At 49.0% G+C, this 22516-nt stretch overlaps 3 protein-coding genes across 3 annotated transcripts; 2 read left to right on the forward strand and 1 right to left on the reverse strand.

Annotated features, from left to right (window-relative positions):
* Positions 1 to 245: 245 nt before the first annotated feature.
* On the reverse strand, positions 246 to 9052 carry LOC122377184 (multiple inositol polyphosphate phosphatase 1-like; the record flags this gene model as incomplete). Its single annotated transcript, XM_043357140.1, has 5 exons — positions 8916 to 9052; positions 2952 to 3132; positions 2449 to 2583; positions 992 to 1167; positions 246 to 362 (listed from the first exon to the last, which is right to left on the reverse strand). Coding segments are annotated over exons 1-5 (633 nt in total), but the record flags the coding sequence as incomplete, so codon positions are not given.
* Positions 3936 to 7722, forward strand: LOC122377182 (glutenin, high molecular weight subunit PW212-like). Its single transcript, XM_043357138.1, has 4 exons — positions 3936 to 4232; positions 4646 to 5996; positions 6498 to 6661; positions 7095 to 7722. The coding sequence occupies exons 1-4, from the start codon at positions 4227 to 4229 to the stop codon at positions 7269 to 7271; spliced, it is 1698 nt and encodes a 565-aa protein (XP_043213073.1). The 5' UTR covers positions 3936 to 4226; the 3' UTR covers positions 7272 to 7722.
* A 2229-nt stretch (positions 9053 to 11281) lies between the features above and the next one.
* On the forward strand, positions 11282 to 22028 carry LOC122377183 (tubulin alpha-3 chain-like). Its single transcript, XM_043357139.1, has 5 exons — positions 11282 to 11458; positions 12592 to 12703; positions 19725 to 19835; positions 20143 to 20307; positions 20804 to 22028. The coding sequence occupies exons 1-5, from the start codon at positions 11456 to 11458 to the stop codon at positions 21763 to 21765; spliced, it is 1353 nt and encodes a 450-aa protein (XP_043213074.1). The 5' UTR covers positions 11282 to 11455; the 3' UTR covers positions 21766 to 22028.
* Positions 22029 to 22516: the final 488 nt, after the last annotated feature.

The following is a 22516-nucleotide window of genomic DNA, read 5'->3' on the forward strand; positions in this document are numbered from 1 at the left end:
CACTACATTACCACTAAAATAATAATAGCACAACTACAGCAAGCTCGTATTACTAAACATTTCTTCCCTATGACGGCAGAACACAACACCACACCAAAGATTACTGAATGACGGTGGTCTACAAGTAGATGTAGAGCACAACTAGCATCCACTGCGATTTACGAAGATGGCAGAATAAAGGCCGTAACTCGTCTGTCAAATATGATCTGACAAACATCTATATGAGTTGACGAGATAAGACCCACCTGCAGCAGCGGATGATTTTTCTCCGACTTTGGGAACTCCACCGGCTGGTCTCCGAACAGGCCCTTGGCGAAAAACCGGCCACTCTCCCGGGCACGCTGCTTCACGGTGCTCTGAAACTGGCAGGTCCATCCGGCCGCGTCAGGCTTAGATCCGACCAAGGCAAGCGATGTAACGCATGGTCAAGTGAATAACCGACGGTAAATGTAACCCCCACCTTTCCCACCATACCATTGCTAGACTAAAATAAATGTCTCTCCATGCTGTTTGCGGGCTGTTCAATGTAAACCCATACATACCTCAGGTTTCTGTCAGAGCTATATCATCACTTTGTGTTTGCTGGCTTCACAGTTACCTTATGATTCTCGGAACTGTTACCTTGTGTTATTACCCCTACCTTGTGTTCTTTCCCCTGCCTTGTACCATTACCTTCCCTACCTGATGTCATTCCCTCCCCTACTTAGTGTTTCTCCGCACTATATTAACTCCTACCTTTTGTTTCTGCGGACTATATTAACTCCTACCTTGTGTTTCTCCGGGCTGTATTAACTCCTACCTTGTGTTTCTCCGGACTGTATTAACTCCTACCTTGTGTTTCTCCGGACTATATTAACTCCTACCTTGTGTTTCTCCGGGCTGTATTAACTCCTACCTTGTGTTTCTCCGGACTATATTAACTCCTACCTTGTGTTTCTCCGGGCTGTATTAACTCCTACCTTGTGTTTCTCCGGGCTGTATTAACTCCTACCTTGTGTTTCTCCGGGCTGTAGGGCGGCCCCAGCAGCGTGGGGAAGCGGCGCTGGAACCGCTTTGCCATATCAAACAGCTCCTGCTCTCCGGACGGCGTCAGGTTGTTCTCCACCGACACGTCAAAGGCCAGGCTCCAGGAACGGATGTTGGTTAGGTCCTGTTCACACAGCTCGCCTAGAGGGGGAGGGGTGAGGTCAGAGCAGAAAGAGAGAGGCGGAGAGGAGGAAAGGAGGTTGTAGGGGTGTTCATGAATTACACTACATAATGGAGGTGTTAACCCTCGCCCGTATAGGGGGGGGGGGGGTCGAACGGACCCCCCCATGGTTTTTCGCGAATAACTCGCGTAAAAAGCGGCCGATCGCGACGAAACTTTCAGTACCCTCGCGTGCATCAATTTCACACCTACCCTGAAAATTTCATGACCCTGACCCAAATGACCTTTGACCTGTGACCTACTTTTCGAGACCATGTTTGGCTGGAATCGAGATTCGGCGTATGTCGGCTCGCATTAGCCGCGCGTTTGCAGTCTTTTCGTGGTTTCAAGCGTTCAAACATGTGATATGATGTTGCCCCCATGCATTAGGGTGGATGTCAAGGTCACCTGAAGGTCAGGTCAGGTCAATGACCTTTGATGACCTCGGTTCACTTTTTCGAGTTTTACATGTTTCTAGGTCAGTTTTTGGAGCTGAATTCGAATTTAGCAACCATATGAACATTTACGAAGTAGTTTTGGTGCCTTCGTAACATGTTACGAAGCTGTCAGAGGCGGTTGCCACCTACTACGAATACCCTTACTGGTTGACCTGACCTGACCTGACCCGACCTGGCCTAAATACATGAAGACATCATCTGTGATCAAAACTAACATGATATTCGTGATCAGCACCCCGAAAAACCCCATAGCAGCCACACTTTACGACGTTCTAACAGGTCCCGATTTTCCCGTCTTTGGGGTCATTGACCTGACCTGCAAGGTCAACCAATGACCTAGGACCTTAAAATTGGGTATCATCGGCTTCCTCTCGTCACGGGCAACACGCTCGTTTTTTCCGCGAAGCTCTAGCTCGATCAGGGGCGAAACGGCAAGGGGGGGTCCAACGGACCCCCCCCCCCCCCCTTATACGTTCGCGGCTGGAAAAACACCAATACGGGCGAGGGTTAATGCGTCACTAATATTGGCATACCATCGCCTCATGTGGATGACGTACCTAATCATTTCCGAATTGTTGCAATATAAGCAAATATTTCATACACTCTATGCTTCTGCGTCCAAACCAACATCATTTACTGTATAATGTACGCCATCATTTGGGTACAAAAAAAAAAAACAGAAAAAATGCCCATAACCTTTACTATCTAAATACATCCTTCGCGTAGCCCCTCCCCCCCCCAAAGTTTATCCTCTGAAACTTCTACCCTCCCTCCTCCTCCTCTCCCCTCTTAACGTGACCTTACCTCTGCCCTCTGCCGCGTTTTTCAGCGCCGTTTGCTGCAGCTCCGGCAGACGGCGTGCCATCAGTTCGATGTCGTCCTCACCCGGGTACCGGGTACCGTGACGAGCCGTGAGCCAAAACTGGGCCGGTCGACAGCCTGAGGAGGACGGGGGAGGTGAGAGAGAAAGAGAGGGAGGGGAGGGGGAGAGGGAAGGAGAGGGGGTGGAATTCAATACCTCCGCTTTGCTACACTTGTATCATAAAACAAACAAAAAATCCGACCTCAAAAGCTCGTTGAACCATAGCCTCATCCATCATTTTCGAGAAAGCTTGGGCAATGCATCAGCAGAAACACTCATTCTCATTTAAACACCAACCGATCCAACATTTGAAACTGCCTGGCATCCGTAATCCCCTCAGCTAAGAACACTACCCTAAAGAGTTAGAAATAACCGGAAGACAGAAAAACTGGAAGGCTTAGCATAATAATCCTAAAAACAAAATCAAAACGTTTTCGGCACTCACCGGGGAACTTGACTTCCGAGTCATCTTTGTTTAGCACCACAGAGTACGGCGTCTTGGTGCCAAAATGGGTGTACGGCTCTCCGACGGTGGCATAGCAGGCCTGGTTGTCGTCCTGAGCAATGACGCACGTGTGGTAGAGAAGGCCGGCAATCAGCACACCCAGGAGCCCCATCAGGGGGGACTGCAGAACGAGGGAAAATGTGTCAGAGGGGCGCAGGCTTCGATATGCGTAACGCAACTTTAAACTTAAAAGTTTTTATACTAAGCTGAAACTGCTTTGCCGGTCCCGTAGCTCAGTTGGTAGAGCGTTGGACTCCGCGTGGTGAGAGCACGCGTTCCCGGTTACAATAGTCCGGGTTCAAAGCGCGACGGGCGCTTGACATTTATGGGCCTCCTGACAGGTATGGTTGCGGTTGGTGGCAGGCCGTAGCCAGGTGAAGTCAGTGAGGGGACCGGCCGTGCGCGGCTATGTGCGCACGTTAAACTTTGGGACTCTAAATTCTGCCATAGAACTGGAATTGCGCGATCGGAGGGTAGAGGGCAGGGTCACCGCAACAAGCTTCGCTTAGCGGTGGCTCTGTCCTTGTGAATCCTTCCCATCAAAAGATTCGGACTAAATTTATAAAAAAGTAACTCGATGAAAATGAACTACAAACGCATCCGTAAAAAGACCATTTCTAGTCCTTGAGAGCAGTCTCAGCTCTCAGCTCTGTCAAATCTGCAGCGAGGATGATCGACCCCGCCCTGAGTTTTAATTACCAGAGGAAAATCCGGCAATAGCGTCCCCTCGTCGTACCATCGCGTGTCTCGTGCGCAGTGACGTAAGAGACCACGCCTCTATGTCAAACTAGCTCGTAATTAAACGTGAGGAGTTTTACACGAGATCACGCATCGCGATTTTAAGCCCGTCAGCTTACAACTACTCCCGGACATAGCGTTATTCGGCTAAAAACACCAATCACACATCATCCGTTTGACAGAGCCTACTGACAAGACGGCCACCCTCCCTGCTCGAATCACAGGAAAGAAGCCACCGTTCGGAAGAGCCGCACGGAAAGAGAGGAAACGCGAGAGACGAATCATGACCTTGAGATGAGCGGGGAGGAAGAAGACGGAGTCCCACGTTCCCAGGCGGGGTCCGCTGACAGTAATTTGTGTTTTCGGGGACACGAAGGTGGCGGAATGCACTGGAATAAAACGGATGGTTTTGAAGACACTGGCGGCAGTGTATCAGGGTAGCCGGCTCGGGTGGATGGGTGATAGAGGACTGGTACAATGAAGGTGAGAGACGAGTAGCAAAAAGCGGTTTAAGCAAGTCGCGTCATTTTTGCTGATGAAATTGTGGTGCATTGGTGCTCATTCACAAGATAGTCGAATCGCATTCAATGAATAATTATTGGTTTAACGGTGCAAATGAACGTTCACTTTTTGCTTGCTGTGTTTTGTTGTGTAATTCGTGTAGGACCCTTATTGCTAATCAAGTTCACTTTCCTATGCGTAACCGTAATACGTTACTTTGTTACGTCTAAGTTCGTGCGTGCGTCATTAAGACGATCCTTTTACACTGCGCGGAGTTCCGTGCTTCTATAAATAAACGAGTCTCGTATTCCACTGGACAAGCTATTTTGTCAACACGTCTGAGTCACCTCCACGTATCCCCACCTCACCCTTATACTACACCGTTCCGTCTTCAGATTCTCCTACTCATATCGGCGTGCGTGGCAGCAACCCTCGCGGCGACCCAGGAAGGGTTCAGCGCACCGCCGCCGCCTCAGCCGCGATACAACGCGCCGGGAACGCAGCAGGAGCCGCAGCAGCAACCACAGTCACCAGAGTCGAGCTACAGTCAGCCGCCTCAGTCAACCTTCAACCAGCCACCAGAGCCGTCGCAATCGGGATTTAACCAGCAGCCTCAGTCCGCTTTCAGCCAGCAGCTTCAGTCTGGCTTTAGCCAAGAGCCACAGTCAACTTTCAACCAGCCGCCACAGTCAAGCTACAGTCAGCCACCGCAGTCGGGTTTTAACCAGCAGCCACAGTCTGCTTTTAGCCAGCCGCCACAGTCTGGCTTTAGCCAAGCGCCGCAGTCAAGGACGCCACAGTCAACTTTTGACCAGCCACCACAGTCAAGCTACAGTCAGCCATCGCAGTCAGGATTTAGCCAGCAGCCACAGCCGGGCTTTAACCAGCAGCCACAGTCGGGTTTTAACCAGCAGCCACAATCGGGTGTTAACCAGCCAGCGCAAAATGGCTTCAACCAGCTGTCATCTCAAGCGGGCTTCAACCAGCCGTCTCAGTCAGGCTTCAACCAGCCCGAGTCGAGTTACAACCAGCCTCCTCAGTCAGGCTTCAACCAGCCCGAGTCGAGTTACAACCAGCCTCCTCAGTCAGGCTTCAACCAACCCGAGTCGAGTTACAACCAGCCTCCTCAGTCAGGCTTCAACCAACCCGAGTCGAGTTACAGCCAGCCGTCACCGTCGAGATTCAACCAGCCACCACAGTCGGGTTTCAACCAGCCACCGCAATCCAGCTTTAATCAGCCTCCACAATCCACCTACAGCCAACCGCCACCCGAGGCCAGTCAGCAGAACTTCGGTGTGGTTAATCCACAGGGTGGCTTTGGAGGACAGAAAACCGGGTTCGGTCCCCCACAAGGAGCTATTGGGCAGCAGCCGAATGGAGTTGTCGGTCAGCAAGGAGGTTTCACCGGTCAGCAAAATGCGTTGGATCGTCCCGTCGGCTCCCCTGGTTTCGGAGCCCAGCAGGGCGGTTTTAGACGCCAGCAAGCGGGTTTGGGGGCCCAGCCGGGCGCTTTCGGGACCCAGCAAGGTGCCTTTGGAGCTCAGCCGGGCGGTTTTGGAGCTCAGCCGGGCGGTTTAAGAGGTCAGCAGGGCGCCTTCAGAGGTCAGCAAGGCACCTTCAGAGGCCAGCAGGGCGGTTTCGGAGGCGCCCCCGGTGCCGGGTACGGCTCTCCTGGTCCCTTGGATGGGAGCTACTACGGACCGGCCCAATACGCGTTTCAGTACGAGGTCAACGACCCCACTTACGGTGAGTATGGGAGAATGATATTTAGGTATTTTGGATAAGGGATCTTCCAGTGATTATCAACAAGCGTGACAAATCATATGTCAATCGTATTCTGAGAGACTTCATCAGACCAATGTCTGAGAGTCTAACTAGGTAGCGTCAGTGAGCCCTGCTGGACTGGGAGGGTCTAGGTGGCGCTGAGGTAGGCGAAAGGTCACAATAGCATGGCCCAGTCCACCTCGGGACATGTTTACGGTTTGGTACGCTCCTGTCTTACAGAGGGTAGCAGAAATTCACTCTAATCTATCAGCTGTAAAACTTGAAAATGCTTCAGTGAACAAGCAACCAGGGCCTCTAGTTCGTAATCCCTTTTGAACTGTTCTTAGCATAAAATGATCTCACTATCGGTCATCCGATCTAGCAATTCATCGCCATCATCCCCATACCTCCATACCTCCCCCATACCCAGATGCTTCACACACCCTAAGCTGATCTCAGCTGACCGCTCCGCCCCCTCCCCAGGTACCCAGTACTCCCGCCAGGAGAGTCGCGAGGGCGCCAACACGCAGGGCTCGTACCGTGTGCTGCTGCCGGACACCCGTGTAATGATAGTCAACTATAGAGTGGCGGGTGATCGGGGATACGAAGCCGACGTCCAGTACCAGGGCGAGGCTCAGCCTTATCAGGTGAGGCGGGGAAGGTTAGGTGATATTGGGGAGGGTGTTAGGGGAAGGGAGGGACCTGTCAGTTGAAATGGGGGAGGATGAGGGACTAAGAGTGTATGATGAGAGGGCAGCTGAGGGTGCAAGCCTGCAAAAGTCCCTACATTAAAAAGGGCAAAAGAGAAGGATGAGTGACATATCCTCCAACTGATGGTGGGAAAGAAATAGACTGGGCCCTGGGGATTGGGAAATAGGGACATGTCGTTAAATCTGGTGAGAGAAGGGCTGACAGATATGATGGGTTGGTCTTGGTGCTTATTGCCTAGAGACGTGATAGAAAACAGATAATAGTTACTAGTATTTGAATCAGAATTGTCAAAGATGAGGGAAGATATGACATAGGAGAGAAAGTAAAAACTGAATAATTGACCTATCATTCTTGCTCTTCTCATTTCAGCCACCAGTCCCCGGATACGGCCCTCAGCGGCAGCAGTTCCAGAACAGACCTGGTGCGGGTTACCCACTGCAGAACCAGGTACCTCAGCAGCAGCCGCCTCAGCAGATACGACCGCAGACGCAGCAATTCCAGCCACAGCAGCCGCAGTACCAGGGTCGATTCCAGGGCAGGAGGTAGAGCGGCGGGCACAAAAGTCATCATGGTGACATCAGTGCTACTTTGGCTCACAATGGATGTAAAATAGGATTTGGATATGAAAAATGAACTTGGATTAGATAAGAGGTCCTTATGTTATATGTGTTGCGTGTGTGCCAATGTCTGTCAATTTCATGTCGAAGCTAAAGGGCAGGTGTTTTAGTTAGGCACTTATGTGTACATGCTTTACGTAAGCTTTAAATAGATACTGCCAAACCAGAGTTGCTTGTCCATATTGTGTCTTATGTTTTCTGCCTCAAAATAATAAAACGTATTTAATTAGCAATTAGCATGCTTATGAATCCTTGAAAATGAGCATTTCAGAATTTGATCTTAACAGCATCAGGGTATTTAATGATAAAATATAATCAATTTATGAGCATCGAATCAAGGAAAAACAAACAAACCCTCAGTTTTTAATTTGCAATTTGCATTAATTTAAACCTCAATTTGAATGTTTAGGAGTACCTACTCGGAGTAGGTACCTAGACCTACAAAGGCAAAACATTTCCATTGCAGTCCTCATCATAATGCTAACAGTGAATAGGTATAGAAAAGCGCCATAGAATCTACTGACCTTTGAGAAACGAGCCTACCTTTAACTGTCGGATTTACGAGGATAAAATAGGAATATTTCTTGGAATAATTGCGGTCTATGCAAGCTGTGTATTTCAATTTGACATCAACATTGCACTCTCTTGCGCACGATTTGTTTACATTAGGGAACGTCTCACGAGCTCCATCAATGCCTAAGCAGATATGGCAGCTGTAAATGCTACCAAATTCCATAGTAGAAAAATCCCTTTCCAACAGTGAAGGAGCCTTAGGATAACGAACGAAGCGGCGCAGCTCAGGCAGTGGACTGGTACTGATCGTAACATCAAGTTACCAGCTCGTTTTATGTAATTTTTAAGCAAACACGTATCCAGGACTGTTCAAAGAGATGATCGCTGTGTTAATCGTTGAATTAGGTACTGCACGAGTAATCGGGAACATTGTGACAATGAACACAGAGGCGGATCCAGCTCAGAGGTTTGGGGGGGGGGGGGGCAAACCATAAAAATTTATCGATTCTTTCCATGCATCGTCCATAGGCGTAATGTTAAAATCATGCCGTTTGGGGGGGGGGGGGCAAATGCCCATTTTGCCCCCCCCCCCTGGATCCGCCACTGAATGAACACGGCAAATTACTCAAGTTGAACGTATTAGTAAAGTAATCTCGGTTGAACGTATTCGAAATTCCAAAGCTGTCGATAGAAATCAATGATGATGCTGTTGCAAACGTTTTCAATGACCAGGTATGAATTTCTCTGTCCCGGATAAATACTAACACTAAACCCGCGTTCGATGTCTCTCGGACGGCGAAGATTCTATGTCGTCCGACCAATCCCGTTCAAGGTCAGCGGGGGCTCGGCTGCGGTTATGGAGCGTGATTGGCCGGACCAAGGCCGGACGACGTAGAATCTTCGCCGTCCGAGAGACATCGAACGCGGGGTTACAGTTCTGTCGTACCTACCCTACCTCTACTAGAAGTACCTACCCCACCCCCATCTTCGTTCAGTTACACAATGGTCCCCCTTATTGCCCCGCCCCCTCACAAGTGCGACCACCCGCCTCTGAGCTCACCTCCATCGTTCCTCCGCGTGACATTGACCTTTGATCTTTGACCCGGGTCACTATTCACTCAGTTGCACCACTATCCTCTTTACGGAAGACACAACAGCAAAACTGCCCGTGTGTCTGACTTTGTGACTGACTGTCTTGAGAAGCCACGCCGTGCAAGAGAGACGGCTCGGCAAACACTGGTCTCGCCAGACGAGTTGAGTGGATCCAACTGAATAAAACGGCCCGCAATGCAGCGAGATGATGATGCGATACGGGTGATCGCACCGTAGGGTTGAACGTGAAAATCGACCTTGTGGATGGCGTCAGACCAGTTTGGCTGCTGCAGGATCGGAGTGCATTGTGGTGGGAGTACGTGAATTCAATTCAATTGCACTTACGTTAACGTCATACCTACGGGGGTGGGAGTGCAGATGCACGATGTATCAGCTGCAGCGCTGATGGGGAGATAGGGAGAGAAGGGAGAGGGGAAGGAGAGCGGGGGTGGTAAGGTAACTGGTATACTGCCGTGTGTGACTGAGAGCGAGTCTTTTACAAGATAAGCCACTATCAACCCGAGTGGTTGCATCTGAGTCTGATTCTTTTTAACAGTCAAGTCACCATGACAATGCCAGAATGCCACGGATCATAGCTGAATAACGTGTCATAGTTATTGCACATGTGCCGAACTAAATTGCGTGATCTGTGGAAGACGGCGACTCAGATATGAACGCTGTGATGGGGCTTCCCTGAAATGAAAAAGCTCGACAAAATGCATGCATTGAAGTACCACTGTCACTGTATTTACTGTATCCTGTCTACGACTGGTCGTTAAAAGTCCACTTTGCCAAAAGCATTGACGCTCACATTATGTTTTGTATAAATGAAAGTTCCTCATTCGCTGACCTTGACCTTACCGTCGATTAACACATTAGGTATCTTTTTATATTCCCCTTCACGTAGGTACGTACGTACCTACGCGTGCTTTGCGAAGCTTCGGAGGCGAAATATCCGCAGACGATAAGCATAACTACCGCATGTGTGATCCTACGATTGCTGAGTGGGTGTTATAAGTTATAACACGCAAGCTACACGCTGGCGTGTTGTAGGAACACGCCGGCATCGGATGTTTGTTTTAGTCATTAGAAGCCATGCACCGGTAAGACCAGGGTATATTGAATTAGGGTAAGACAGCATACATTGGCTTGCATAATACTTCTATCGTTCTGCTGGGATCCACTTATGTTTTTTGCGCTGGCCGATGTTTAACTTATGATAACGTTCTTATTTAGACCTACATATTATCCCGTTGTTGCAGTTGATCCTGTGTTGCCATGCCAAGACATAATCGAACACCGTCATATTCTAAAGCGCTAACAAGCCACCTGCACAGGTGCTTTTATAAAAACATCTGTATTGCTTATCATCATGATACATCGTCCTGAAGCAGTTGTCCTTATTTAGAACCACTAGGATGAATACCTATTTTTCTGTTATCCATCTCATAACCTTGATTCTATCAACCGAATACGTTTTAGACTGATCATGACCTGATATCACATTCGGAAACGGTCCAAACACAACTAGTTAACAACTCTGTTTCGGTTGCATCGAATAACGGTTGCATCGAATATCTTTTATCTACCGTGCATGAATGTACCGAAATCTTACGAATTTATTTCATCAACTACCCTCTCTCCTTCATAAATCATTGGCTGACATTCGGAATTTTATTCAGCCGTCAGCTTCGAGACTCGAGTATCTTGGCAGTGGACCAGACTCAGAGGTTCAGGAATGCTTGATACGGCCGACAACTGAAGACCCCGAGGCTAGTGTGAGTCGCCAATGCATGGCAATGGATGGACCCAGGCGACATTTATCGGAGCTATCCTTAGGATTTTTAGTAGAGATGATCATGATAATTTGACACTGACTGATATGTGTTCGTGGCTGGTCAATTGGCACATAAACGTTTAGACGGTTAGACGGTTAAACGCCCCGGCCGTAGCGTTTCGTCTGAACTGGCGGCGATGAAACAAAACGAGAAACTGGCATGCATTTAATCGTGCAAAGTCGGGACTATGGCTGTTGAGACATGGAAACAATCAATGCATGCGTGAAGTTCATAAACATCCCAATTCTCCAAAACAAAATAGGTATGCTTGACTTTGCATTATCATTCCCCGATCACGAATCCATTGCCAACCTCGTCCCTAACCAGAGCCAAAGTCGACACCGTGCTGTCCAAAACACCCTCACGGTCTGGTCTCAGACCTCATTTGACATCTGCTCCCCCATTGACATCCCTGGATGCGCCTTTGCACCTAGGATGACCGCGCCATGTGTCTGGACCTGCCCCACGGCAAGCGGGTCCTGGGCGCGCCCGTGCGCCGCAGGCTCGGGCGGCGGCGGCGGCGGCGGCGGCGGCGGGCCGGCGCGGGGACGGCAAGTCATTCACTACGCGGCATCGACGCTTCCTCGTAGCACGGAGCGCGCCGCTCTCCTCAGCCTTTGCTGTTTTTCGCTGCGGATTGTGTTCAACCCCGATTTCAACAAACGACAATATGGTAGGTGGACATGATTGCGTGGATGGCTGTGATATTTTTATAATGGAAATTAATTAACTCAGAAGATCGATATAAAATCTATCCCTCAGACAAGATTTGTCCTGTTTCATTCAAAGGCCTCTGCAAATACAAATTGTTCGTTGTGTTCCGGCTGAGTTTCATCAGACCATATAGGCCTAATTTAAAAAAAAACTGCAATTGATTTTCACTTCGGACTTTAGGCCGAAACCCGGTCGATTCCTATTTAGGCCCAATATGCGTAATTAATTAAATCTCGAACTGGTGATTGCTGTTTTTAGAGTCATTTGTGAATTTCTTATTTTGACCCACTCTTGGAATAATCTGCCGTTTTTCTGTCTAAACGTTTTGAGTTATTTTCATTATAGCCATCCGTTTCAATGTTCAAACAAACGATACCGATTGATAAGAAGTCGAATAAAACGTAAATGTTGTAAAACCTAAAGAACAGTCTTTTTGTGAGCCAAAACTCACCATATCATAATCAAGTTCCCTGATCCATGCCCACACAAAAAAGTAGTCGAATAGTTCACCAGACGGCACCGGGCCCCGGCGGCATCCCTGGCCCACCTCGTGACCCGCGCGGGTCGTTTTCACGCTGACCCCGCGTGCCCCCGTGACCCCGTGTGCAATGCGGTCACAGAACACGGGGAGGTCTCTCACGACATAGATTGAGGGAGATCGCAGCCGACTGCGCTGTTAACCCGGGGTTCAGTGGTGCAGTGGTTTGGTTTAGGGCTGGTGAAATCGTGGGCGGATTTTATTGTCTCCTTCATAACGTCAGATGGAATTTGCCCCGGAAAGGCTAACCTTTCCGAGGCTTTTTTATCGTATTCGTTTAGCTTGGATAGCACTATTTATTATCTAAACGTTTTCATCAGATGATCATAAGATCTTTCGTTATCTTTTTTCAGTTTTAGTATTATTCAACTCTTGATGAACGTTCAATGCATAGTATTGACTTAGAATATTAAAAGTTGGCCGACCATTAAAACAGCAAAATACCTATACTGATATCGGCACGAATAGAAAACGTTTCCCAAAAGGCCAACCTCATCCGAAACGTACAAACGTTACGTTAAAAACATCGCAATAATTCCGTTTCCTTTTTTCAGCGCGAGTGCATCTCCATCCATGTTGGCCAGGCTGGCTGCCAGATGGGCAACGCCTGCTGGGAGCTCTACTGTCTGGAGCACGGCATCCAGGCCGACGGAACCATCCCATCAGGTGAGGAACACATCTCTGTCTCATCCCTTCAGGGAGGAGCTTTTATACAGGGTATCCCGGAAATTCCTTGACGTTTTTTTTCAGTGGCAATGAAACATTTCAGGGTTTGCATACATGTATTTTATGCATATAATATTAACATCATTTTAAGTTCTCTCTATTTGACGGGCGATTACAGCTTGTCAGAAGTGCTAAAGTCAAATGAAAATTCGACTGGCGTCTGGCGATATGTGTTCATCGCGAATAAATGCAAGCATTGACACCCGATTGGAAATGCTTGAGACTAAATCCTTCGGCATAGACTGCTTCACTCGAAACGCCAGGGCGGGGTCCCGATTATCGTGACTCGGTCGCTATCCGGCCCGGGACTGCCGTTTGTATAGGAGTGCGGCTATCAGCGTCTATTAGACCGGTTGTTGTCATAGTTGCCTCGTCATTGTCGCCATTCCATTCGCCTGTCGTCACTGCCTTATAGTTATCATCGTCACCATGCGGTTCCCTTTCAGCGAACCGATGACAAGGTTTTAGCGTAAGCGTTACCAGTCGAGAAAAGCATGAGGAATTGTGACTAGCTAGCGTCGTGGCGTAAATAAAAAATCATCCCAAACAAAATCTCCATTCTATCGCCTATTCATGGCGCTATTGTAAATAAGTCTTTCAATCCTTCGTCGTACGTCTTTAAACTGAACACCACCCGACATTATTATAGGGGAAAAACTGTTAGGTTTTTCCATGTCAGGACCTTCAGTAGCAGATGTAAAAACAAAAAAGTGACGTGTTTTTTACTATCCATGGTACAGAAACAGGATGAGCTGTTCACTCTACGTGTGATGCTATTTTTTTCAAAGGACTTTTTATGGATTAAAGAAAACCGCCATCCGTCACTTGATGTGCTTAAATTAGTAAAAATCACACGTTTTCTGCATATGCATCCGCATTCGCCCAACGTCCTGCCACAGTCTTCTCACTTCTTAACTAGTCTGTAAACGAGCTGCAATGGTAACACGGTTACTTCACACACCACTGTGTCGGGATGACCGGCTCTATTAGTCATCCCACCCACACGGTGCAGCAGATGAAAACAATTTGCCGGTCGACTCGCGTGGAACATAATAGGACGGGGCCACTAAATTAGTAAGGTCGTGTGTGCAGCTACACTTCCTGTGCCGTGCAGGCTGGTAGCAATACGGGGAAATGCAATAAAGATTATTCAACACTGTACGTTTTATGGCCGAAGACGACACATAATCTTTGTGCGTTTGATTTGAGCTGCGATTTGCTATTGTTAGTCACACACGTTTCCGATGACGAGGAGATGCTTAATAGCTCCAAAAATATTACAATTCTTTAAAACAACGAACATTTTGTGGCATACATATCGTCTCAATGTGAACTCTTCGGCTAGCGTCTCATAGCAGAGACATGAGGATTAAAAGAAAAAACTAATAAACTGCTACCCGTCGTCTGTACAAGTCACAAATTTATTCCGCGGCTGACATCTGATCACGCTCATGAATATTATACCAAACATGGGTCGTGATGACATAAAACGTGCACATAAAGTAAAAGACGTTCCAACACAGCTTTTCTCTTCAATGATGCTGCAATGGTATAAGAATGTCAACGCTGCATTTTGACTTTTCCTGAGGGTAAATGAGAGTGATAACCTACCTTTCTAAAAACTTGGCATCTTTCAATTCAATTTAGTACACTTCTACCTACTCCAAACTCCACTGCAGTGCAGTGGCATCCAACAGAGTTCATCAGCATTAGGTCTCCTTTGACCTTGACTCTCGCCCGAGGTCAGGACCCGTTTCACCCTCCTCTCGTTGCTGGCACGGTTGGACCGGACGGCTCGGCTTTGGACCCCGGTGCCGTAATGGGGAGAGCGTGCAGCCCTGGAATTTGAGCTATTCCCTGCAGCGGATCCACCCCTGAGCTGTGTGGGTGTAAGCGGGGGGGGGGAGGGGGCTAGAGGGAGGGGATGAGAGGTGAGGCCAGTACCATAACGGTAGGAAATGTGCTACAGCAACAGTCGTTATGACAATGGAGGTGTATAACAAATTGTAAAAAGAAGTCCACGAATACGACACGGCGCCAACATAAATAAGCACCGATTGGCGTCTTATTTCTTCACATAATCTTACTTATTACATATTTATTACATATCTATCCCGTATATTTATTGAGTTTAATATCAATGAAGGGCACGGTTTTTGCGCAGTGCGAATGGAGTTGGACCTGCTTGTACTTCCTAAATGTACAGTCTGTCTTAAAAGTACCGCGCAAAGTGACGGTGGGATCCATCAAGCCTGACCGAGGAAGGACCTGCTATAATTTGCAAATCACCGAACCAATTGACCTGGGGAATGGACGAGGATGTCAATTGCTTCGGTGACTTAAATTTAGCAGGCCCTTCCTCGGTCAGGCTTGATGGACCCACCGTCACTTTGCGCGGTACTTTTAACCCTCGCCGGCCGAGGGGAGGGGGGGCGGGTGCCGCCCCCCCCCATAGGGTTTTTTCGCGATAGCTCCGAACACGCTGGCGATAAAGAGCTGAAACTTGGCATACCTGACCTTTGATCCAAACCGAATCTTTTGACACCAACCGCATTTTTGGGTCAGGTCAGGTCACTGACCTATGACGTCATAAGTGAACCTCTGTACGGTCTTCAGATGTCGCAACTTCGCAACGCCCTCACTGCCAGAGGAGATGTCACAGGGAAATGAAACTTGCAGGATCTAGTATCCATTATGAGTCCCACAACTTGTATTCTCGGATTTTTCCTAAAGGTCATATGAGGTCAGGTCATTTTCGTGACCTCACCATTATAAGTCAATGGGGGAAAAATGAAAACTGCTATTCTGGCGCCGGGAACGATCTCCAACTATCTCAAGCACACAGAATCGTGATTTGATGCACTCCTTGCAAGGTTAGATGCGTCACTTTTGCAATGTTGACCTTGCGTGACGTCATTTATGACGTCATCAAGGTCATATTAGTTTTTCGTTAATAACTCTTGATCAAATTGAGCTAGCGAGTCGGGAAAGCCACCAATGGACTCAGGAAGACCTGCCGAATCGAATGATATGCGACATGACCTCTTTCGACCAGCTTCGTGACCTGGGGGTGCTGACCTGACCTTGACCTGAGGTCAACACCCCAAGTTGACCTGACCCGGACAAAAAGTATACCATTCGACGCGCCTGAGCGAGACAAACACGATGCTGCCAAAATCGGCGCTCTGCGGCCGTTTTTTGCGAAGTTATTTACCAAAAACTGAACCGTACCTTGGGGCACTTGACCTGACCTCAGAGGTCACCGGTTGACCTAGGACCTTAAAGTCGGGTACCAATCTCTGCGTCTCGTAACGGCACACACGCTCGTTTTTTCCGCGACGCGCTAGCTCCACCAGGGGCGAAACGGCGAGGGGGGGGGGTCGTACCCGCCCCCCCCTCGGCCGGCGCGTATGTAGAAAACCAATAGGTCCGGCGAGGGTTAAGACAGACTGTACATTTAGGTGTAATATGAATTACATGACGATGACATGATTCTCCTGCGTCATTCGACCATTCTCCTGCGTTATTCGACCATACACCCCGCTATTAGATCGTTACACAGTTCTCACTTGTCCGTCTTCCCCGGGGCTGACGCGGCCAATGGAAATCGTACACGTGCCCATATTGGATCCCGTATTGATGTCAGCCATCGTGGCGTGCAGCGTGTACACCAGCGATGGGGTGGATGGTGGTGGGCAGCGAATGCTACGTAGTACGCTTCATACTTGACAGTTTTGGGCAGCTATTTCTTTTATACCTAAATCTGGGTGGTTAGGTATACCTATAAAAATAAGAGATCGGTTATTTTCCGAGCGAAAGGTGGACATAAAATAAAGGCGCAACAGATTCCGAAAAGCGCATCTAGATTGCAATGTGGTTACCACCATCGTATTTTGTGTACCACCTTCCGGCGCTCCTCCCATCACCCGCCAAACGTTCACCGCCTTTCGCCCGCTGCCCATCGTCCCCGCCCACCGCCCCACTGTCCTGCGCCCATCGACCACCGCCCGTCACACGAGCTGTCTCCGACCCGTCTTTTTATCGTCCGTCGCCCCTAATCCCTCGTATCTACTACATACCTGTGTGTCTCCGACGCTATGTATTCAAGATAGCGACGATAGGTGTGGGCGTCTCCTGGTCAGGAGATATGAGTAACAGGCATGGCGCTGTGCTTTGGCTAAGGTTTGTTCACTGTAAAGAAGAACGACGCAGTGCTGTACATATTTACCGACTGATGAAATTTTGGTTTGTTTAGACTAGGACTGTTTGTGAGATGGCATGGGACAGGTGCAGAAGGGTTGCTGGCTGGCATGCACAGGAAACAAAGCAGAGGGAGGCTGCCAAACTCAAAATTTTTCCGTGAAGTGTTAATCAAAACAGGGCTGAAAAGTACTAGACTGGAGAGCACTTTAATTCGATCGATGAGCGATACTTCTCCAACCAATCATCCTACTAATTCTCGCCACCTCTCTCTCTCTCTCTCTCTCTCTCTCTCTCTCTCTCTCTCTCTCTCTCTCTCTCTCTCTCTCTCTCTCTCTCTCTCTCTCTCTCTTTCTCTCTCTCTCTCTCTCTCATTCTCTCTCTCTCTCATTCTCTCTCTCTCTCATTCTCTCTCCCTCTCCCTTCCTCCCAATCTCTCTCTCTCCCTTCCTCCCATCTCTCTTTCTCTCTCTCTCTCTCTCTCTCTTGTTCTCTCTCCCATCTATCTCCCGCCCTGCCTCCACAGTCCACACCTCTCCCCTACTCTCTTTCACTCTCTCCAATCGGTCCTCTGCCCAGTGTCCACCACCCGTCCGCCACCGTGGTCCACCGGCTCTGCCCTCGACGCAAATAGTCATCTCACTTGGCACCAGCCGACGGCGGCGGCGGAGGCTGCTGTGGCCTCGACGGGACGGGTCATCTGCTGCCAAGTGACGTCACTCCCACTGGTCGATGACGACACATCCCGTGCGATGACATGGCGCTGCTGATAGGCGGTAACTGGTGGCTAAATGGTGGACATTTGCTAAATTGACTGGATAATGCTTACATAATGAGGATGTCCGCATTTACTGTGGGATCGTTATATTTGCGCAGCATTTGAGTACTGTCGTGCTGCTGATGATGTCATTGGTTTTATGACGTCATCTAGCGTGGGAGGAGAATGGGGAGTGTTTGGCCTCGGAGTGAAGGAGTAGGTGTTTAGATGTGGGCGTTGACGAAGCTGGGTCTGTTTAGTGGGCCATTGTTGACGCCAAAAGTGTTGGATGGCTTGCTTGTCTGCACTCTGCGCAGCCGTTTCACGGAACATCTCTCGAGTCTTGCATGAAACGACCGTCACTGTCGTAACAAAAACAGCGAAGGATATATTTAAATCATTGCAGACGTCGCATCACGATGGATTGAGATTTTGTGAAGTTTGGACGTTATTCACAGCTGTAGATCTTTATGAATGTGTACTTGGCATTCATGACAGTACTGAATGGACCCCCTCCCCCCCCCACACACACACATGCACACACGTTAGATGATGTAAAAGGCCAATTATACGGGCGATGGTTAGTTTATGCATCAACAACGGTCTACGATGACTGATAAGGCAGATTAATAATCATGATGAGAGAATTCCGATCATGAGATGCATCTTTTTCACTAGATCTGAGTCTCCAAGAGATTAAAAACGCTTTTATTATGGCTTTGTGCAATGACGCACGTCCAATATACGCGGTTGTTCAGCGGCACAGTATATCTTCAGGCGCAAACAAGTAGCGACATCTAGTGACAGGTAGTAGAGATTAACTCGTAATTTGCAGATGCGTATAAACGGGCAGTATTTGGTCGTAGAAACAAAAATGTATTTTCTCTCTCTCTCTCTCTCTCTCTCTCTCTCTCTCTCTCTCTCTCTCTCTCTCTCTCTCGTCGCTCGCTCGCTCGCTCTCTCCTTCTCTTTCTCGCCCAACCAAACCAGACACCACCCGTGCCTGGTTTGGTGATCCATCCCCTTACCAACAACCGGCTCAATGTCCAATATAGAGGATTACAGCCGTCTCCAATGATCGATAACGCCCATACCTGACTCGAGTACGCTGGCTAGACACAGGGCACGCGCCCTATCGATTCCAAGTACAATGTCCTATCGTCTTCGAGCACGAGGCCCCATCGATTCCGAGTAGGTACGCGGCATCTTACCGATTCTGCTGACCAGTTACCGAGTCGTATACCGGCGGGGTGTGTCAAGAGAATCATGGTCTGGCCGAATATTTCCCATTATGCTAGGACGTTTTAGTTGATCATGCATAATTAACTCAAGTGCGCAATTCGCAATTCAAAATTTGAAGGATCGTTTCCGTTAAATTTTATTTTGATCTTCCCGAAACAACGCTGCTCCAGCCCCAACATGCACCGGTCGAGCTCCCGGACCCCGGGGCGTGGTTTAGGTATCCGGTCTGCCGCTCAGGTTCGTTCCGGTTCGTTTCAATTCGTTCCGGTTCGGGGCGCACGAAACAATACAGAAAAGTGCTCGGACTGTTTTGGCTTGGACCATGTGTCACTGACGAACATGTCGGTAAAATGGCCCAGCCCGCACGGTTTGCCGCTGACACTGGCGAATGGCGTTATAACGCAGATCGTTTAATGACAGCTGAGAGATGGGTTGTATTGAGAAGCTAATGGTTTAATGAGTGCTGTTGCGATCTCACTGTCAACAACCGTTAGTTAGCGCAGTTATCTAATACAGCAAGTCATAACTGGCGAGTCTGTACAGCGGCAACTGATCGGTTCGTTAGAGTGATAGCACGGAAGATTTACAGAGTTAAGTCCCCTAAAAACTCCGTAAAATTGAACATTCAACAATATTTTGCTACTTCTTTTACTGAATGAATATCAACTCTGTCCTATAATTTCCATCAACGATTATGGGAAATGCGGCAACGATAACCCACTATACCTAAGTGTAACGTTTTCGCATTTGTTCTGTTTACAGACAAGTCTGCGGGTGTCAACGATGACAGCTTCAGCACCTTCTTCCTGGAGACCGGAGCAGGAAAGCACGTGCCCCGCGCCGTGTTCGTCGACCTGGAGCCTTCCGTAGTCGGTACGTATGTGAACTGTCATAGAAATCGATGCATGCTGTGAAGATGAGTCTTATGACGTTATTATTTCATGCGTGCTTGTCGATATATCATCGTCCCACCATTCACATATTTTATTAGGGCTATTTGCGTTATTTGCGTTGGCTATGTACAAATAACAAATGTGTTCTTTTGCTGCATTTGACTCTCACACACGTTGCTTGCAGTTGTCGATTTTTAATTCAGTTTTCAGGCCAGCGCTTTGCACCAACCCTCCTGTACTCGATGCCTATAGCCGGTAATGTCATTTCCACCCCCTCCTCTCCTCAGACGAGGTGCGCACGGGCGCCTATCGTCAGCTGTTCCACCCGGAACAGATGATCACCGGCAAGGAGGACGCCGCCAACAACTACGCCCGTGGCCACTACACCATCGGCAAGGAGATCGTCGACCTGGTGTTGGACAGAGTCAGGAAACTCTCCGACCAGTGCACCGGTCAGTAACAGCTTATCCTGCCTGATTTCATTTAATTCGGGAACTAAAGGTCATTAGGCCTGGCGTCCCCGCTCTCTTCGAGCCAGATGTCAAGTGATAAACGGTCATGAGCTTCGGAAGCTAATACATTTAGTACTAGTCAGTAAGAATGCATGTAACGGTCAGTTGTAATGGCATTCAATATTGTTCGTGGTGCTCTTTTACCGTTCTTAAATATCAATTTTAAATATACCGTTTCAATTTGCTTGCACTTTGGAAAATGCCGACTTCATTTCAATGCTCTTACGCTTGTCTCTTTAAATGTTTGCGTAATGGAAGCAATGTTTGATGAAACATTTACATGGTATGGTACACAAGCAAGGTAATGTCATTAAAAGCCTAATTTTTTAATCCTATTTTTAATTTCCATGTTTCTGAGTTCCGACCTACGGGGAAATGTTGCTTTCCGCTGCCACCGTCCAACAGTTTATGCCAACGCGTCTTTCTTTTTCCGCAGGTCTGCAGGGTTTCCTGATCTTCCACTCGTTCGGCGGCGGCACCGGCTCCGGCTTCACCTCGCTGCTGATGGAGCGTCTCAGCGTCGACTACGGCAAGAAGTCGAAGCTGGAGTTCGCCATCTACCCTGCGCCGCAGGTGGCCACGGCCGTGGTGGAGCCGTACAACTCCATCCTGACCACCCACACCACCCTGGAGCACTCGGACTGCGCCTTCATGGTCGACAACGAGGCCATCTACGACATCTGCCGCCGCAACCTGGACATCGAGCGTCCGTCCTACGCCAACCTTAACCGTCTGATCGGCCAGATCGTCTCCTCCATCACGGCCTCGCTGCGCTTCGACGGCGCCCTGAACGTGGACCTGACCGAGTTCCAGACCAACCTGGTGCCGTACCCGCGTATCCACTTCCCGCTGGTCACCTATGCTCCGGTCATCTCGGCGGAGAAGGCCAACCACGAGCAGCTTTCGGTCTCCGAGATCACCAACTCCTGCTTCGAGCCGGCTAACCAGATGGTCAAGTGCGACCCGCGCCACGGAAAGTACATGTCCTGTTGTCTGCTTTACCGTGGAGACGTCGTCCCGAAGGACGTCAACGCCGCCATCGCCACCATCAAGACCAAGAGGTCCATCCAGTTCGTCGACTGGTGTCCGACCGGCTTCAAGATCGGCATCAACTACCAGCCGCCGACCGTGGTGCCCGGCGGCGACCTGGCCAAGGTGCAGCGTGCCGTCTGCATGCTGTCCAACACCACCGCCATCGCCGAGGCCTGGGCGCGCCTGGACCACAAATTCGACCTGATGTACGCCAAGCGCGCCTTCGTGCACTGGTACGTCGGCGAGGGCATGGAGGAGGGCGAGTTCTCCGAGGCGCGCGAGGATCTGGCCGCGCTGGAGAAGGACTACGAAGAGGTCGGTGTGGATTCAGCGGATATGATGGAAGACGAAGGCGAAGAATACTAATCCAGACATCATCCGATGTCGCGCTTCGGTGGTGCTACGGCTTACAGAATCGACAGGCCGATGCTGTCAAATCGAAGCATCCAACTCGATCATTGTGGTGTTCCTGTCACTGTGATGTACTTGCTCATATGCACTGAGATGTCATATGCTATCTGACGCAGCTAATCGTGTATGAATTGAAATTCACCTGGCCAGGTATTCGCAATGTGCACGCACGGATCGATCATCGAGATCCCAAGGACCAATAAACGTAACCCATGAAACCCTGTCGTGAAATGTTACACAGTTAGGCAGTTGACGGATTTATGATCTAGTATCGGCATTCCCTCCATTCATTCGGTCGGCTCCTAAGGTTGGGGCTCGGGCTGTGTGTCTGCTCATGCTGCAGTGTCACTAGCATCCGTCGCAGCCAACTCCGATTTACCTACCGTACTTTCCCTATACATTTGCTACACATACATGCCGTATGTAAACATTTAGACAGGTGATTCCAAGACGCTGTCAGTGGTTACTCTCAGTGATCAGTAGTGATAGCTGGCTGGAAGGGTGGGACAATCCCTGAATGAAAGTAATGCTTGGTAAACACTTGACATATTTAAGTACCAGTGGATCGTATGGAATTATGGATCCGATCGAAAACATGCCTGCCAAAAGGCGACTTCATTTGAAACCAAAAGATTAGTGGGAAAACCGAAGCTCGGTCACACTGAAATCTAGATGGCAGATTTAGTAGCTTATGTGTGATAGGTAT

This window comes from Amphibalanus amphitrite, unplaced genomic scaffold, assembly GCF_019059575.1.
Source record: "Amphibalanus amphitrite isolate SeventyFive unplaced genomic scaffold, NRLGWU_Aamphi_draft 002605F_arrow, whole genome shotgun sequence".
Lineage (NCBI taxonomy): Eukaryota > Metazoa > Arthropoda > Thecostraca > Balanomorpha > Balanidae > Amphibalanus > Amphibalanus amphitrite.

What these genes read in the sequence shown, in the direction of transcription:
- LOC122377183 (XM_043357139.1), top strand. An exon ending in CCTGGAGCCTTCCGTAGTCG is followed by an intron (nt 19,836 to 20,142) that starts GTACGTATGTGA and finishes TCCTCTCCTCAG; the next exon opens with ACGAGGTGCGCACGGGCGCC. An exon ending in ACTCTCCGACCAGTGCACCG is followed by an intron (nt 20,308 to 20,803) that starts GTCAGTAACAGC and finishes CTTTTTCCGCAG; the next exon opens with GTCTGCAGGGTTTCCTGATC.
- LOC122377182 (XM_043357138.1), top strand. An exon ending in GGTCAACGACCCCACTTACG is followed by an intron (nt 5,997 to 6,497) that starts GTGAGTATGGGA and finishes CCCCCTCCCCAG; the next exon opens with GTACCCAGTACTCCCGCCAG. An exon ending in GCGAGGCTCAGCCTTATCAG is followed by an intron (nt 6,662 to 7,094) that starts GTGAGGCGGGGA and finishes TTCTCATTTCAG; the next exon opens with CCACCAGTCCCCGGATACGG.